The following is an 18,290-nucleotide window of genomic DNA, read 5'->3' as shown; positions in this document are numbered from 1 at the left end:
ATTTAAAGATAGCACATTGTAAACTATTTTTATTCACAAAAATTAATCTACTTTGAAATTTCATATAATGTAAGAGCAGATCTGAGATGTTTCTGGTTACACCAGCAAACAGGAAACATGTCTTGGTATTATCAAGTTTCATCAGAATGATACATGCTCTCTAATCTCATAAGCAACAGAAAGGGATTGGACAAACCACTGCCTTGTTATAATACCTTTAAAGACTAGAAAGGAAACTGTCAATCAAACCAAAAACTGAGAATAAGATATTTAAGAACAAATGGTAAAATTCTTATGAATCCTCCATAACTCAATTCATTCTAAATCAATTCAACAAATTTATGCAGTAGTGTTAGACACCAAATGAATAATACATGATCTCTCAAGGAACTGCAACAGCCTTAAAATTTTCTGTATCCTGTGGCTCTAACTCTATTATCAACTTCCAGGACTCTGCTCCCTTTCCTTTTGTCCATTTACAGTGTGGTGTTCAAAGATGATTTCCACTATGATGTTCCTTACAGATGATTTAAGGACTCTTTGCATACCCAGACACAAAAGAAAGGAGCACCATACCGACATAGACTTAGTCTTCATTTTTTGTAAGTGTTTATTTATTTATTTTGAGAGAGGGAGAAACAGCATGGGTGGGGAGGGGCAGAAAGAGAGGGATAGAGAGAATTCCAAGAAGGCTGCATGCTGTCAGTGCAGAGCCTGATGCAGGGTTTGAACTCACAAACCATGAGATCAGGACCTGAGCCAAAATCAAGAGTCAGATGTTTAACTGACTGAGCCACCCAGATGCCCCAAGACCTATTCTTTAGATGGTGATTAACACTTACTTCATACTTACTATTGTTTCAGGTCTCATTAACTAAAGGAGTACACCGCATTGGCTGTAAGATAAAACCTATTTTCCCAGTTCCATTATAAAACTATCAGTCTACCCTTCCAAGGAAATCAATGTCTCCAGCAGAGCCTGTTACTAATTCTTGCAGTTCTTGTAGTTCATTCTTGAAAAATGAGTTGAGATTCTCAAACAATGTAGGTGTGCCACAAAGCTTTTAGGAAGAATCAGATGGGAATTATTATCAACCTTTCTAGCTCTTATGGAAAGATTTCAAAACATAGGATTTTTAAGTCATAAATACTATGAAGCTGAATTCTTTCTCCATCATTCGTAAAGGTGTTTGGCAAATTACTTCACACGATGTTTTAGGACTTGGTTTCTCAACAGTGAAATGGAGATCCTATCACTTATTCCTTGAAGTAAAGAGCAAAAGATATAACACATTCATGAACTAGAATGTAAGAGTCTTCTACAGATAATATTTTTTCTCTCTGGGCTCTACCTGTATTTATCAGCTCACACTTGTCAACTGCTAACTTCTCAAGGGCCTGGTATGAGCAGAATATAACAGTGGTCTACCACAAAAGTTCTGTGCTGATTCCAAATTTGAAGGAGGTAAAACTTCAGCTGGACCCAATCAATACAAGAAAACCATGGCAAGTAAAACGGCTTAAAGCCTGTTATCCTGTGTTTCTACTGTAGTATAATGAATTATGACAAACCTAAAGGTTTAAAACAGTTTAAATTTATTATCTCACAGTATTCATGAGTTAGAAGTCCAAGCACAACATGGCTAGATTCTCTGCTTGCTGCCTGACAAAGACGAAATCAAGGTGCTGCACAGGCTGAGCTCCGATCTGAAGGTTCTAAAACTGAATCCACATAAAGTTGGTTCCTTGTAGTTGTACAAATGAGGACCCCATTAACTTGTTGGATGTCAACTAGGGACCACTCACTGCAACTAGAAGCCAACTGCATTCCTTTTCATGTGCCCCCTTCTCCATGTTCAAACCAGCAATGGCACATCAGTACTTCTCACACTTTGAACCTCTGAGTTCTTCTCCCACCAGTAAGAGAAAGCTCCTTACTTTTAAGGGCTCATTTAATTACACTGGGTCTGCATGGGAAATCCAGGATAATCCTACTTGAAAGTAAACTGTGCTATATAAAATAATATTATCAAGGGAGTGCTATATTACCATATTCACAGATTCTAGGGATTAGGGCAGACAGCTTTGAGAGGCCAGTCTAAAAACCCTGCCCCCATATCCAGTTGTCCCAAAAGAAATGAAAAAAGGAAAAGCTATAGTCAGGAAAGCCTTTAACTTTATTAACTGTATAACAGAAAATAAACTGGAAAAAATGTCTAACAAAATAAAAATGTTTATATGTTTATCCCAAGAGGAAGAAAACATGGAAAAGATAAAAAAACCAAAATGAATTATTGGGACAGCAGGATTGTGAGGGAAGGTTTATGCTTGATTTCATTTCCATTAACATAACTACAATTTTCTTGAACAATAAATATTACCAAAGGAAAAAAAAAAAGTCCTAAATGTTGAAGGAATTTGGGTCAAAGATAAAAACAAAACCAGGCAAAAACAAAGATTCTCTTCCCTTGGAAGGAAAATAAAGGTAGATCCAATTAAAGGAAAAGAGCTGGACAAAGGCATGACCCTCAGGCCAACCAATACCTAAGAATTAAGGAGCTTGAAAAAGAAATCAAGAAGAAAACAGAATTAGAGCACAACCAAGATATTATGACACAAAGTCCAGTGAGGAGACTGTTTCAAGAAGAAAGACAAAGTTAACAGTATAAAATGCTAAGGGAAATTCAAGACAGACAAAACCTATGAAACAGGCCTGCTAGATTTGGCTAAAAGAAAGTTAGCAGGGACCTTTGTGAGAGTAGTTTCACAGAAATAACGGGGGATGGAAACAATTCTGAAGCAGGCTAAAGATTAAGTGGAAAGTAGCAGATGAAGATGAGTGTTGAAAACTCTTTTTATGAGTCTTCATGTGAGGGGGAAGAAGCCAATAAAGAAAGAGAAGTTGTGAATACAGAACAGAGAAGGGATAAGAAAACTGTCACTCAAGAGGCAGGAAGGGGCAGGATCTAGAGCACAGGTAGAAGCCCAGGTCTCACATAAGAAAGACAGTTCTCACAGTAAGAGAAGAAAGGGAAGAAATAATGTGTGTGGACCCAGGTAGTTTGGCTGTCTAAGAAGGGTAAGGGAGCTCTTATATGCTGGTTTCTAGGGGCTCTACAAAATTTAAAGACAAAATGTTCTGCCTTTAAGTGAGAACGAAGTGTAAGCCGTTGAATGTCTGCAGAGAACAACAAATATTAGCAAGAAATGCGATAGAAAAATAGACCCAAAACACACAGAATTCTAGAAGTAGCAGCAACCTATGAAACTGTAGGTTTTATTCTCCTTCAGTAGGTCTTGGCAACCTGGAAGCAGACACAAAAACAAGAGTACCAGCTGGCTTTACTCAGTATTACATTTCCTGTCTGGATAATGGTAAGGAAGCTAAAGACAAGACTCAGCAAACATTTTCTGTAAAAACTCAGATAGTCGTTATTTTTAGACTTTGTGGATGGCACGATCTCTGCTACCACTCCCCAACTTTGGTGCAAAAGCAGCCATACAAAATGCGTAAGTGAATGGGCATAATGTGTTACTAATAAAAACAGGTGGTGCCCTATATTTGACTTGCCATGGCTGCACAGTTGACCAACCCCTAGTGTAGGAGAAAGAAATAAAGATACAAAAAGGGACTCGTATCAGAGGGATCAATAGGCTAGAACTTAGAAGAGCTGAAGAACTAAAGAGAACTGAAATTCTACAGCAGGAATAAACTAGAACATATATTAGAATAGCATTGTCTAGAAAACAAACCTTTGAGCCTATTTCACAAACATCAATAGGGTCATTATCTCCACAGCAGTCTGTACTATTATCCTTTCGACAGGGATCTTCCCAAGTCTAAAAAAAAAAAAAAAAGGGAGAAGTGAGGCAAAAATATAGGTTAATACTCATTAAAATGTATCTCAATTTTTCCACATGATCAAAGTTTTGCAGTCGTAATCCAAAGGAAACATTTTCAGAAACTACACAAACTCCATGTCAACATGCCAGTAAAACCTTAAATATCATAATAATTAAGACATTTACAGTATTTCCTCCCTCCTGCCTCTCATTTTTCTGTGTAATCACATCTGAAAATACAAACATACTCTTCTTCCAAGTTGAGTCAGCATGTAAATTCATGCTCACTTTTCAAGTTTCAGTTCAGAGATTTCCACCGTCTATGCCATTTCCACTGGCTGCCTAAACTGTGGCTTCCATCATTCACTGCTTCCTTTGAGATGGTAACAGCACTGAGTCTAGCTTTCCGTGTTTGAAAATACACTTCCTATTCTTTAAATGACTTCTACTAGGAAAAAAAAAACCAAAAACCAGCTTTGCCTTCATAAACTAAAGAACAAGATAGTATCTACACCAAATAAAAGAAAAATCTATTTTTGTCTCATTTCATTTCAGTTAAAAAAAATCCTCTATTTTGCCATCAAATCTCAAGACCTTGACAAAAACACAAAAAATTGTCAACTCTATAGTTTACTTAAAAGATATACCTTGTTGGTTACAAAATATACACATGGGCATTTTTATAAATGCACACCACTAACAGAAATTTGTTATCAAATTTAAGTATCTCCTAGGCACAATCCTTCCCAAAGAGCCTCATAATTACCTAATTCTAAATGGAAATGTGGAAGCTCCCCAAAATGATTTTCCTCAGATTTACATTACAAGATACGCAGAGACTGTGTTACCTCAGGACTGTTATCTAGAGATAATTTCAGATTATCCAAGCTTGGTTCTTCTAATTTTATAAAGATAATTTTAAAAATATACCCTTATTTATAGCTAAACCCTAGATAAACTCCAATATTTTCCTTCTGGTGCTAATTATATTTAGGAATAAATTGAACCCACCCTTACCAAAAAAAAAAAAAAAAAAAAAAAAAAAATCAGTAAACCAAGATGTCACTACCCCAAATACTAATATTACTAGCAAAATATAAGAAGAACTGACATAAACACACTGGTTCTAGGTGAGAGGCACTTTCTGCATGATACACACAACCACCCCCCCACACACACACATGTTCATTTTACAGATAAGTAAACTGAAGCATAAAGAATTTAAGTTTGCCCAAGCTCACATTTTCTAAATGGTGGCAATGGGATGAGACTCAAAGTATTAATTATTAGGCTATGATGCCCAAGTTTCAATGGCAACTGATCGGCAATTACTTTCAGATAAAACCTTATTCTATTTCATGGTTCTCTTCTTTTAAATACCTGTTCTTACTCTCAGAATCTCCCAAGTAGGCATCCATTCACACAGTCAATATTTACTGAGTACCTACTCTGGGCCAGGAGTTAGGAACAGAGATGAATAGGACACAGTCAATATCCTGAAGAATGTCATGTTAATAAATGGTACAGCATTTGTCATAAATGCTATAAAATTAATCTTAATGTGCTGGAGAAACCAAGATGGGACTGAACTATAACTGAAATCAGAAAAGCCAGAAGCAGAAGCAGAAAAATATCTGAAAGGTTCTTCCTTCCTAATGCAGGAATCCTCTCTTGAACCTCCTTTAACTTCACTCCCACTCTCAGGCAACAAATGTGATAAGCTAAAGTCACTCTGACCTAGATTCTAGTCCTACTTCAGTCACATACTTCCTTGGCCAGAACATCCAGACGTGTTTCCTCACCTATTAAAAAAAAATGGCTAGAGACAACTGCTAGATACATCTCAGTCCTGAGTTCCATGATTGTTAGTTTAGTGGTCATTCATAATCTACATGAATACTACCAGTGAATAGGAAGTTCACAAATTCATGAGATAACTTAGCTCATTTTGATCAGCTTTAATTTTAAGAAATTCTCTCCATGAACTGAGACAAAAATAGTCTTCACGTAAGTTTGTACTCTATATGGTTTTAGTAAGTCTTTCCATTTGTTAATTGGTTGGTCTATATTCCTCTCAGAACTCAACTTTCCATATTATCTATCAATTTATTCCTCCTGTTGAGGAAATAAGTACATAAGTGCAAGCTCTACAATCTTGTCACTTCTAAGGCAAGTTCTTTGTGGTTTCGTTTACAGCAAAACACCAGACTGGTTCATTCTATTTCCAGTCCTGTCTTTAATGCTTTATATGCACAGGCCTCAGTTTTTATTACAAAAAGAGATTCACACTAAATGGTTTCTAACTTAACTTTAATATATAGTATAATTTTAAGTAATCACCAGGAGAAGAAATCTTGACAAATTTAAAACTTTGATGACGCCCTCTTGTGGAGTCCTAACTGTATAACTAGGCAGAGAAACAACTAAAAAAACCCTCAATATCCACAAGAGGAAATTCCAAATCTTAGTATTTGCTTCCCAAAAGTTAAGATTAGCATTCAGAACGTAGAAATAACTTCCACAACTAAATAAGAAAAAGGGCAACTCAATACAAAATGGGCTAAAGACAAGAATAGGTAATTTAAAGAGAAAACATGAATGACTTATAAATATATGAAAAGATACCTAGTCTGATCAGAAAAATAAAAATTAAAACCATTAACAAGACACTGTGTCAAAAACCTAAAAATCTAATAATGCAAAATATAGTTGACCCTTGAACAACGTAGGGGTTAGGGATGCTAAACCCCTGCACAGCTGGAAATCTGACTGTAACCTTTGTCTTCCCCAAAACTTAACTACTAACAATCTACTGTTGATCAGAAACCTTACCAATTACATAAACAATTAATACATTTTATATTTTATATGAATTATATACCATATTCTTAAAGTAAGCTAGAGAAAAGAAAGTGTTATCAAGAAAATCATAATAAAGAGAAAATACATTTATAACACTGTACTATAAAAACTCTGTATATAAGTGGATTCAAACCCATGCAGTTCAAACTCATGTCGTTTAAGGGTCAACTGTACTGGTAAGAATGTAAGGCACCTGGAACCCCATATACTGCTAACAGGTGTGTACACTGTAACAATGTCTTTTGTAAACAGTTGACAATACCTAGTAAAATAAGTGTGCAACGCATAGTAGGCAATCTGACTTATAGGTATATACCTACCAGTACATATGTATGTATACCACCTATATAGAAAAATGTTAGCATGGACCAAGAAAAACATTAAAAAAATGAGAAACTATCAGCAGAAATATAAATAATGTTAATCTCATAAAAAAGATGACTATAAAGCTATGAAAATAAATAAATCAAAATACAAAGATTATTGATCTAGCCTAAAATAAATCTTTCTCAACCTTGTGCAGGTGTTTGGTATCATTACTTACAATCTATAAATATTAATCAATACATCTGTAGTCACCATGCTCTGGGCCTTAGGTCGAAACATAACTGACTTGTACAGAGCTGTACATACAGGTGCTTCTTGAGAGCTACTTCCTGGTTAATCAGGATTCCTATAACCAGATCAAAGGAAGTAGGATCTACCTAGCCACTATCTATTTTAATAGATTCGATCTGAAGCAAAAGCCTCTATGAGATGTTTTACTATTAGCAGCTACTATCAGCAGCAACAGTGTCGACATTGAAATAATATTCTTGAAAACTAACTATGGAACTAAAACATTTGCTTTGATTATCCCATTCAATACTGACAATAACCTTCTGGGGTGGGTGGTATGATGACAGAGATGTACAAATAGGCCTAAAGAGATTGAGTCACTGGTTCCAGGTTATAAAACTAATAGGTGGTACTAATCGATACTTGGGGTCAATAAACCACATTCATAATGAAATATGAATAATAAACACAACAGCATTACATTAATACTGAAGAAATCTTGGGGATGAGGGAAGGGGTGGGCAAAACGGGTGAAGGGGAATGGGAGGTACAGGCTTCCAGTTAGGCAATGAGTAAGTCACAGAGATGAAAGGCAGAGCACAGGGATAGATCAGTGGTATTGTAACTGCATTATATGGTGACAGATGGTAGCTGCACTTGTGGTGAGCACAGCATAACCTAGAGTTGTCCAATCACTATGCTGTACAGCGGAAAGTAACATAACAGTGTGTATCAACTATACTTCAACTAAAAAATATTGTTGTTTATTAAAAAAATTACAGAAAGCTAAAATTTCATGATTCTAGTCCTTTAACATTACCCAGTCCACTAACATTAACAGGTCTTCTAAATATTCACTCAGAAGATATAAAATTGGAATAATCCATTATACATGGAAATATAACTGGGAGAAAACAAAGCAAGCTTCTGCTCAGGCCAAACTCAACCTTTGGGGACGGCACTACTGCCAGCGAGGGAGAAGTTATCAAGGTTCAACAGATCTGAACTAACCACAGCACACTGATGAATCACCAGTAAGTGAGAGAGACTCCTACTTAAACAATACTCTACAGCTTAATGTTCTTCCAAGCACGGTTGGCTTGGTAACTGCTCTTAACACACATCCTGCTGTTACAAGACAAAGCATAAGAAAACGGCAAAATCCAATACCATACAAGCTTATGAAACAAATGCAACACACACAATGAATTCATTACCCTTTCTCAAATATTTATTAATCACCTACTCTGTGCCAGGCACTAAGCTAAGCAGTTAGTTGGAAAATGTCAATGTACAACACAGAAAGAATCCTTATCCTCCTGGAGTCTGCATTCTAGCTGGAAGAAATTAACAACAAATATAATAAATAACTAAATCATGGAACGTGTTAGAAGTTGGTAGGTTCTATAGAAAAGGGAAAAAATAAAGTATGAAGCAGAACAAAAATTCAGGAGGCAGGGTTAAAATTCTAAAGGATCATCAGGGCAGACATCATGAAGAAGGTCATTTATGAGCAAACGTTTAAGGAGGTAAGCCATGTGGGGTGCCTGGGTGGCTCAGTCGGTTGAGCGTCTGACTTCAGCTCAGGTCATGATCTCACGGTTCATGGGTTCAAGCCCCATGTCGGGCTCTGTGCCGACAGTTTGGAGCCTGGAGCCTGCTTCAGATTCTGTGTCTTCCTCTCTCTCTCTCTCTCTCTCTCTCTCTCTCTGCCTCTCCCCTGCTCACACTCTGTCAATCTCTCTCTCAAAAAAATAAACATTAAAAAAAAAAAAAAAAAAAAAAAAAAGCCATGTGTGTACCTGAGAAAGAGTGTTCCAAGCCAGAGGACACAATAAATGTGAAGGCCTGAGGCACAAGTGTGCCTGGGGAACAAGAGGAATTGTGCAAAGGCCAGTGTAAGAGTGAGGGAGCTGGAGGAGAAGGATGGGAAGCTGGAGATGAAATAAAAAATGTAAATGGGATCAGGGGCTGGCTATCATTTTAAAAGATTAATTCTGTCTTGGCACTGACAATGAAGCAAAAAGATATTAGATACAATTATCCCGTCCCATCAACACTTGGTCTAATTTCAATTTTGTATAAACATTAATCAATTTAGGGGTGCCTGCATGGCTCAGTCAATTAAGTGTCTCACTCTTCATTTCAGCTCAGGACGAGATCCCACAGTTAGTGAGTTCGAGCCCTCCATTGGGCTCTGTGCTGACAATGTGGAGCCTGCTTGGGATTCTCTCTCTCTCTCCCCCTCTGTCTGCCCCTCTCCTGCTCACACTCTCTCTGAAAAATAAACTCAAAAAAAAAAAAACATTAATCAACTTAGTTATTTTTGTTTGGTAAGTAACTTCAATGCAATAGACAGTATATTCTTTTGCTAAAGACTAACACACTCTTTTGGATTTGGGTTTAAAAAGATAGTAAAAATTTCCAGTTAAAAATGGCAGAGAGTGTAATACAGGTCTATTCTTCCTCACTTCCATTCTAGCCACACTGGCCTTTTTTCCTGTTATTCAACACAGTAGGCCTACTCCTACCTTGGGACCTTTACAACTTGCTGCTTCTTGCTGGATTCCCCTAGGGGTCCATACTACTTGTCCCCTTACTTCCTTGAGGTCTTCACTCAACACCTACTCACTGAGGCCTTCCCCCATCTAAAACTGCAACAATCCCAATATATTATAGCCCCATTCCCTGCTTTATCGTTCTCCAACACACTTATCACCATCTGACACACTGTACATTTTATTACTTTTTTTTGCCTTGTCACTCTGTCCAGAGTAAAAGACCCAGAAGGATCTTTGTCATTCTGATTACTACTTTAACTCCAGTACTGACAACACTGCCTCGCAACATCAGGCGCTCAAAAAACATGTACCGAATGAATGAACAGCTCTGTGAAGGCTTGGTGTAGAAACAAGAGAAATCGGAAACACTGAAGGAGTCGCTGTGGTAAAATGGAAGCAAGAAAAGACAACTGTTGCAAAACGAGGCTGGAGCACAAAGCAGAGGCCAGATTGATTAGGCAGGGTGGAAGAGCCATGTTAAGAATATCATGTTTTATCCTTTTGGCAATATGAAACCACCAAAAAGGTTCTTAGAGGAGGAAAACATTAGCAGATTTAAGTTTTAAAATGTTATCTTGGATGCTGGATGGAGTATTAAATTTCAGTAGGCAATAGTTCAGGATGCATTAAGAGACTGCCACAGTCTAATTCTGTTATAATTAAAGTAGAGCTACTGTACCTAACAGACTAACATAATCGAAGGTAGAAGCATCTTGAAAATTCAAACATATCTGGAGGAGTAAAAAAATTTGTCAGGACTTTAGATAAACTACAAAAGCTCATAATTAGTAGATGATTAGTAGCAGTTATTATGCTCTATGGGGAACCAGTGGTTCAGTTGCTGATTACCCCCATGAGACTGAATTCCTTCAGAAGAAAGATTATATAATAAAAGTACCAGTAGATGTAATAATGTGATCCCTATCCATCTGGCACTCTTCTAAGATGAACGTGCGATAACTCACTTAACCTCAACATGACCATACGTAATAGGTATTTTATCATCTCTATTTAACAGGTAAAGAAAGTGAGGCACAGAACGACACAGTAAGTTACCCAAAATCATATTACTATTACATGGCAATATGGCTCCAAAACCCACATTCTCAGTCACGTATTTTGCTGCCTTCATTAATATATATTTGCTGCCTTATATTAATATATCATTTTTCTTTGTATACCCAACACCCATACACTGCTTAGCACATAAATACTTAATAAATGTTTAATGAAACATTAACATGTTTCTTTGTTAATGCCTACTTTGTCTCTGTTTTTGTCTTTCTCTAATTCAAATGCTTCTCTGGCCTTCCCCTCATCCATATATCCTCTCCCACAGACAGTATCCCCTAAGCTTAACAAATTTTTTTTTTTACCCTTTTACTGCTAGGTCAAACCGAATGTCTACTTAGGCACCTGGGGAGTCAGAACACCTGCCTTCATGGTTTCAACAGGCCAGACGTTCTTTTTCTTAGTACATCATTTTAGAAAGGCTTGTTTTAACCAAGAACGTATCCATGTGGGTGGTCTAAATGCATCAAAGGCAGGCTGACTCTTTAGAAAACAATTTTCTTTTTTCTTCCCCTGTAAATATTTATTCTACAAGGGCAGCTGGTTTTTTGAGTTGGATAAAGCAAGTCTCCCTTTTTTCAGACTCCCTTTTTTCCCTATTTCTCCAAAATAATTTGTAATTTCATGTAAAGTATTAAAATTAATAGATAAAATAAAAATAGAAAGCTTAAATATCCAGATAGATGGTCTAATATAGATGGCTCTTATAATCATACAGACAAATACTTCCCTATATCCACTAAGCCTAGACAAAATTTTCATTCTATATACTCCGAGTTTCACTCACTAAATAATTTGGAAGGAGATATCATTTTCCAGGAGTGAGGAAACACAAAAAGAAAACAAAATGGGAAAAGAAAGGATGCTATCACATATGAAGGTATATAAAAGTATAACTTGTCACATTCAAAGAAATGACTGAAGATAAAGCAGATAAAACATTTTTCACTGACTCTTAATAGCCAAGCCCAGCAAAGGAAATATGTTCAAAATGCCAAATATGAGTGTTCTATATCCCTAACTCCAAGAACTTGAGTATAGACATATATATAGTTTGAAAAAAATTTATAGATACAATGAAACTCCCCATTAAAAAATTTTAAATTTACAAATCTGTCAAACTGACACGTCCTCAGAACCAATTTAACTTCAAGTAGTCCACAGGATTTACAAGAAAATTTTTTCAGAAGACAGAGAAGTTTTATTACAAGAATGTTACCTGAGGGAGGGCACCATAATTCCATATATAACCCTTGTGAGGGAAGACATTCGCCACATAGCGTAGCTTGCCATCCTTTGTATCTTGTTTAATGGGATTCAATGGCTCCTTCGTGGCAATCTACACACATCATGGAAAAAAGGGGGAAGGAGAATGAGAAATGATTAATCCTATATTCAAATTGTATGTTTTAAATCTGGTATTATCAGGTTAAATATTTATATTCTAACTTACTGGTCAAAGACACTGTAAAATAAGCTAAGCCAGCTCTTATTTCTAATTTACGGTGTTGTGTAAGAAAAAACATCTGGAAAGGAAACATCCCATTATAGACTTAGGTATTCTATTATTTATGCATTTGTTTCTAATACAAATAACAGAATGACTGAAATGGCAAGAGGATAAAGATTAACCTACTTGCTGTTTTGTTTCTGTTTTTTTAATTAGTAACAATTAGTGAAAGTACTAATTTGGGGCATCTTATCATCAATCTTATGATAAAAAGCTTAACTTAAAGCAATTTTCACCAAGTAATTTCATTTGTTTTCTTTCTATCAAACATACTCAAACTGCCTTGTAAAAAAAAAAAAAATCTATCCTATAAAGAATAACTGAAGCCATTTTTTAGTGAATAAACACTGCTTAAATTAGGTAGATTCTCAGATTCTTGATCCTATACCTGAGGTAGAAAATAGCCAGAATTCTGAAACATTCTGAAGGAAGACCAAAAAAGAACCTATTATTTTTACTTTTCCCTATCAAAATATTAACCAAAGCAATGCTAGTAATTAGTGACAATTCTCTAAATATAAATTCTGAAAAATACATACCTACATAATAATCTTTAATTAAAATACTTTAAATAGTATTTGCCATTGCATCCAAAGCTATAGGACAAGACTTAAATAATGAAAGAAACTAAGGGCCACAAATTAAATTTCACTCAGAACTTTAAGGGATCTTACCTAACTGAAGATGGAACAATAAAATTCTGAAAAGCAAAAGGGAAGTTCTTGATAGGTTCATGCCTCATGAAAAGATAGAAAAGAAAAAAAAAAAAAAAAAGGTAACCAGGGGAATAGCAGACACTCTTAGTGCTCATTGATCAAGAGTTGGCCAATACAATGTTTTCGTTCCTGGTAGAATAAAATCTAAAGGACAATTAAGTCCTTACAAACTAAACTTGCCATGATTCCCAAATAAGTATACTTCAACTGTATCTATGAACAAAAATATATCTCAGAATCTGTTTAAATAAACGTTGAAAAGATTTGTTATTTTCAAAGACAGAAGAGTCAAAGAAAATTGAATAAATATGTGTATAACAAACTAGAATGGCAAAAATAGAAAACACGTGCTTCAAAGTAAAAATTCAGCTATTTTGCTTTTAGAAATGAGATTCAAAGTTCACAAAAGTGTTTTCAATTGCTTGTATCATAAAGTAGTTTGTCAACCATGCGAAATTCAAAAATATTATGCCAAACGACTTGAAACAAAGTTTTTATATCATTATTACTTATAATTTCCATTTGATATTAATAGAAAATATTCATACCTCCATTTTAGCATTTGTCCACCGAGGTACTTCTACAACCATATTAAACAAAGTCTGCAGTTAAAAAAAAAACAACAACAAAAAACAAAGAGAGATCGTTTTTTAAATTTTACCTATCCTTTATCACTCACCTCTTGTGTGATGATGCTTTAGTTTCTTTCCCTACAAAAATGTGTGCAGACTGCATCATACATCTGCATATGCCGTAAATTTCTTCTGAAAAATTAGAGAAGCTGTCTAAAACACAGCAGAATTTAAGCCATCATGTCACTTGAACACTGCTGCAGTGTCAGAAGTTGCTATATTTCTGGAAATACCTTCACAGTATAGTGACACAACTAGAATGGGGTCAGGAAACCAGTTTCAAGTTTTATTTTCCCACTAAAACAGGAGTGATAGACAGGGTCCATCATGTGAGTTGAATGTCTCACTTTTCCAATCTGCAAAGTAAGTGTAAATACTCTGTCCTACTCACCACCTACGTAAGGTTGTTATAAAGATCAATTATGTAATTTAAATGAAAATACAAAAAAATTATAAAATATTTTGAAAATCACAAAGCACTATTTAAATTCAAGTTACAATGATCATAATGTGAAATTAAGGATATCTGCGTAGGTAGGTATCAAGTTTACAAAGAGAAACACCTTTCTACACTTAGTTTGCTTATCTAGTGATCTCTGGTTCCCTGAAGTTACAAAAGGACTACTACTTCTTTTTATCATGTTTGAATTTTGCACTGTTTAAAGCAAAGCAGATTATAGGTCAATGGTTAGCAAAAATAATTTCCCACAATACTTAGGAATACAAGGCTATAATTTCCTGCAGTTTGGGCCTTATAAAGAGAAAGTCTCAAGGGTAAGGTTGCCTTGCATGCCATTTTGATATCAGTAACTAACAGCTTACCATAGCACAGTAATGGTTTAAAACAGTGTTACACCAACTGTGGCCAAGAACCAGAGCTAACTGCAAGCTGACTGTTATAGGTTCATTTAGAAACATTTACAGCAATTTGATGCAGTAATTTTTAGGTCTGTTGAACCCTGAATTACACTTTTCTTTAATTACACTTTTCTAATAATAATTGTATTTTTTAAAAGTATCGGTTCACAACAGATTAGAAATAAACCAAAAAACTAACCCTTTAGTATAGATCATTTGAGAAAGCAGTGATTAAATATACTTCCTCTCAATTGTGCCACACATCAAAATCACCAGGAGAGATTTTATCAATTAAAAAAAAGCTTCCTAGAGCCCCACCCCCCACATACCCACTTATTTGAATTCAATGGTTTTGAGGCAGGGCACTGCTTATTTTTCAAAGCTCTCCAAACAATTTTAATATGTAGTCAGAGTGGAGAACTTCTGGTTTGCAGCATTGCTAAACAGTATCTGAGGGCTTTCCAAGTGAAACACAAATGCTATTATTAATTCAAAGGATGCCATTTACACAACTAAGTATAAATTTAAATTGAGCCGCAAAAAACAATGATGGTTGTTCAATTTTTCTAGGTAAGACTAAAGTTTACCAATGACAGAGCTGCATATCCATAATGAGATGAAGAACAAAGCCAAGAATGAATTCTCAACAATTGCTCCTTAGAAGTATGTCTCATACCTATCTTAGCAACCTCATACACAGTCTTGCTGTTATGTTTCATTTTCTATGCTCTTTCATGAGGTATCCCAGCACCTGTTTAAATATGTCTCAAGTAGCTGTTAAAAAGAAAAACCTAAGTAAATGGCAGATGTTCACATAATTTATTCATCCTTGAAAGCCTGGCTATAAGAGGACAAAGGCATACAGATGAATACTCAGAGGTGATAGAGAAGACCAGGCTAGTGGCAATTGTTTTACACAATGACACCTACCAAAACCACTCAGAGACTTGAATTAGGCCAAAAGAACAAAAGATAAGGTTTGAATCTTAAGCCTGCAAACCATCTCCCCTCATCATTTGTTCTGATCTCTAAAGAACAAATTTCCAGTCTGCTTTTCTTCTTTCCAGATAAAACGCATATAATCTATAATTTTTCAAAGCCAGTGTTAGTTGGGTTATCCTAAGACTACTGTTAATTATAAACCAGTAACAGTCTACTGACATCTAGTACAAAATCACAAAGACACAAGGGGACACATTTCCACCGAGAAAGTTGGGTATGAGCTAGGACCATTTACCTCAAGTTATCTCCTCCATTTTTCCCTGCTATTTTTGTTGCAAAAACCAAAAAGATAACTAATAAGATACGAAAAAAGTCAGTAAATTTTATATGCCTTTGGGAAAAATGGGAGGAAATCACCCTTCTTTTCTCTTTCCAACTCTTAAAAGATCAAATAAATTTTCGTTTTGATACTAAAAGCAAAGGCAACAAAAGCAAAAATAAACAAGTGATACCATCAGACTAATAAACTTCTTCATAGCAAAGAAAGCCATTAACAACATAAAAAGACAATCTAGAAATGGGAAAATACGTATTTGTAAACCATGTATCTGATAAGGATTAATATCTGAAACATAAAGAACTCCTGCAACACAACAGGAAAAGACCAATCTGATTAAAAGATGCACAGAGGAATTGGACAGTTTTCCAAGAGACACACAGTCAACAGGGACATGAAAAGGTGCTCAACATCACAATTATCAGAGAATGAGATATCACCTCACACCTGCTGGAATGGCTGTCACCAAAAGGGTAAGAAATAACAAGTGTTGGCGAGAATGTGGAAAAAGGGGAACACTCTGCACTGTTGGTGGGATGTAAATTGCTGCAGCCACTACAGAAAACAGTATGGCAGTTTTCCAAAAAATTAAAACAGAGCTATTGTATGATCCAGCAATCCCACTTCTGGGTATTTATCCGAGAAAAAAAAGAAAACAGGATATTAGAAAGATACCTGCACCCCCATATTCACTGCAGCATTACTTACAATAGCCAAGATAAGGAAACAACCTAAGTGTCCATCAATGAATGAACAGATAAAGAAGATGTGCCTAATATATACAGTGGAATATTATCCAGCCATGGGAAAGAAGGAAACCTGCCATTTGCAACAACAATGGGTAGACTGTTAGGGCATTATGCTCATTGACATAAGCCAGACAGAGAAAGACAAATACTGCATTTTACCACTTATATGGAATTCTTATATATGGAACCTTATATATGGAATTCTTTAAAAAAAAAAAGGGGGGGGAGCCTAATTCATAGAAACAGAGAGTAGAAAAGTGGCTGCCAAGGGCTTGGGGTTGGGAAAAATCGTTCAGAATTATAAATAAATAAACACACAAACCACAAACAGACTCAAATCAGGCAGTCTCTGACAAATGAACCATGTTCTAAGAATTAAATTTTAAGTTGGCTATATGCTCTCAGAATACATTTTCCCCAATGAGAAAACTATTTCCAGGTTGATACATAAAGTCTCTAGGAAACTATAAAGCCTCGAACCCCTCAGTGTCTATTCACCCAACATCTAGGGCAGTGGTTCTCAAACTTTAGTATGTGTAAAATGCCCTGAAACACTGGTTAAATATGTGGACTAACTAGTCTCCATCAAGCAGAGATTCTGGTGTAGTAGATATGTAATTAAGGCCTGGATCTGAAGTTTTAACAAGTGTTCTACATTATTCCAATGTATGTGGTTTAAGGACCATTTTAACAAACACCAGTTTAAGAGAATACAAGATGGACGGCAGGCAATGGTGGTGGGGACTGAACAACACCCAGAGCTATTTGTGGAAGTAGATTCAAAGGCTGGGGTCATGAGTTTCAGTTGAAATAGAGAAAAAAAAAGATGGAAATAAAGTTGAAGGGAAAAGAAGGCTGAGGAAGGTGATAGGAAAGGCTGTCTGGCATCAGTAAGATAAAAAGGCATCAACAACATGAGATGAGATGACAGACATCAGTCAGACGTTCTGGGCCTAAGTCAACAACTACTGAAGGTTTGACAGTCACATATTTAAAAGATATATTTAGAACATGTTTATTCTAGCATATAGGTGGTCTTTTTTCCTCCTCTATCCCCAAAAAGATTTGTCCCTGCATTCTAAAACAGCCTCTCAAACCACCTTTTTCCTTATAATAAAAAAAATGACAAAGAGACCAATTTTCATAAAGTACCTTTACTTTAGACTATCTACCATGATAAGTAACTTGCTACTAAAACCTGGGTTCTGTTCCTGACTCTCTCTGGTTTTTCACTTATAAGATGAAATGTTAAGGGGATTCCTAGAATAGTCAGATTCATAAATAGAAAATGGAATAGTAGTTACCAGGGGCTGGGTGAAGGAGGGAACGGAGAGTCACTGTTCAGTGGGCAGAGTTTCAGTTTGAGAAGAAATTCTGGAGATGAACAGTGGTGATGACTGCACATGCGGAAGTACCTAATTACACTGAACTGTACACTTTAAAAAGTGTGCAATAAAGAAAACGGTAAATTTGATTTTATAAACAAGAAAAAGAAATGAAATGGTAAGATCATCCCTAGCTGCCATACACACATATTGGAAGAATAAAAACATCAGAACGCACACAAAAATCTTCATAGAGGGGAAAAGTTTAGAAGCACTTTACAAATGCAAACAATCATCGAGGTCTTTAACGGACAACAGAAGTGATT

General features: G+C 35.8%; 1 protein-coding gene across 2 annotated transcripts in view; it reads right to left on the bottom strand.

Annotated features, from left to right (window-relative positions):
* The window catches only part of PPA2 (inorganic pyrophosphatase 2), a 91,976-nt gene that overhangs the window by 55,631 nt on the left and 18,055 nt on the right, over nt 1-18,290 (bottom strand). For both annotated transcript variants that reach the window (XM_058721757.1, XM_058721756.1), the window contains 3 exons: nt 13,670-13,723; nt 12,115-12,234; nt 3,754-3,840 (listed from right to left, as the gene is read on the bottom strand). In XM_058721757.1, coding sequence (XP_058577740.1) covers nt 3,754-3,840; nt 12,115-12,234; nt 13,670-13,723 — 261 coding nt within the window. The remainder of the gene's footprint in view (nt 1-3,753; nt 3,841-12,114; nt 12,235-13,669; nt 13,724-18,290) is intronic.

This window comes from Neofelis nebulosa, chromosome 3 (genome assembly GCF_028018385.1).
Source record: "Neofelis nebulosa isolate mNeoNeb1 chromosome 3, mNeoNeb1.pri, whole genome shotgun sequence".
NCBI classification, from domain to species: Eukaryota; Metazoa; Chordata; class Mammalia; order Carnivora; family Felidae; genus Neofelis; species Neofelis nebulosa.
This window is presented reverse-complemented; position numbering and strand designations above follow the sequence as displayed.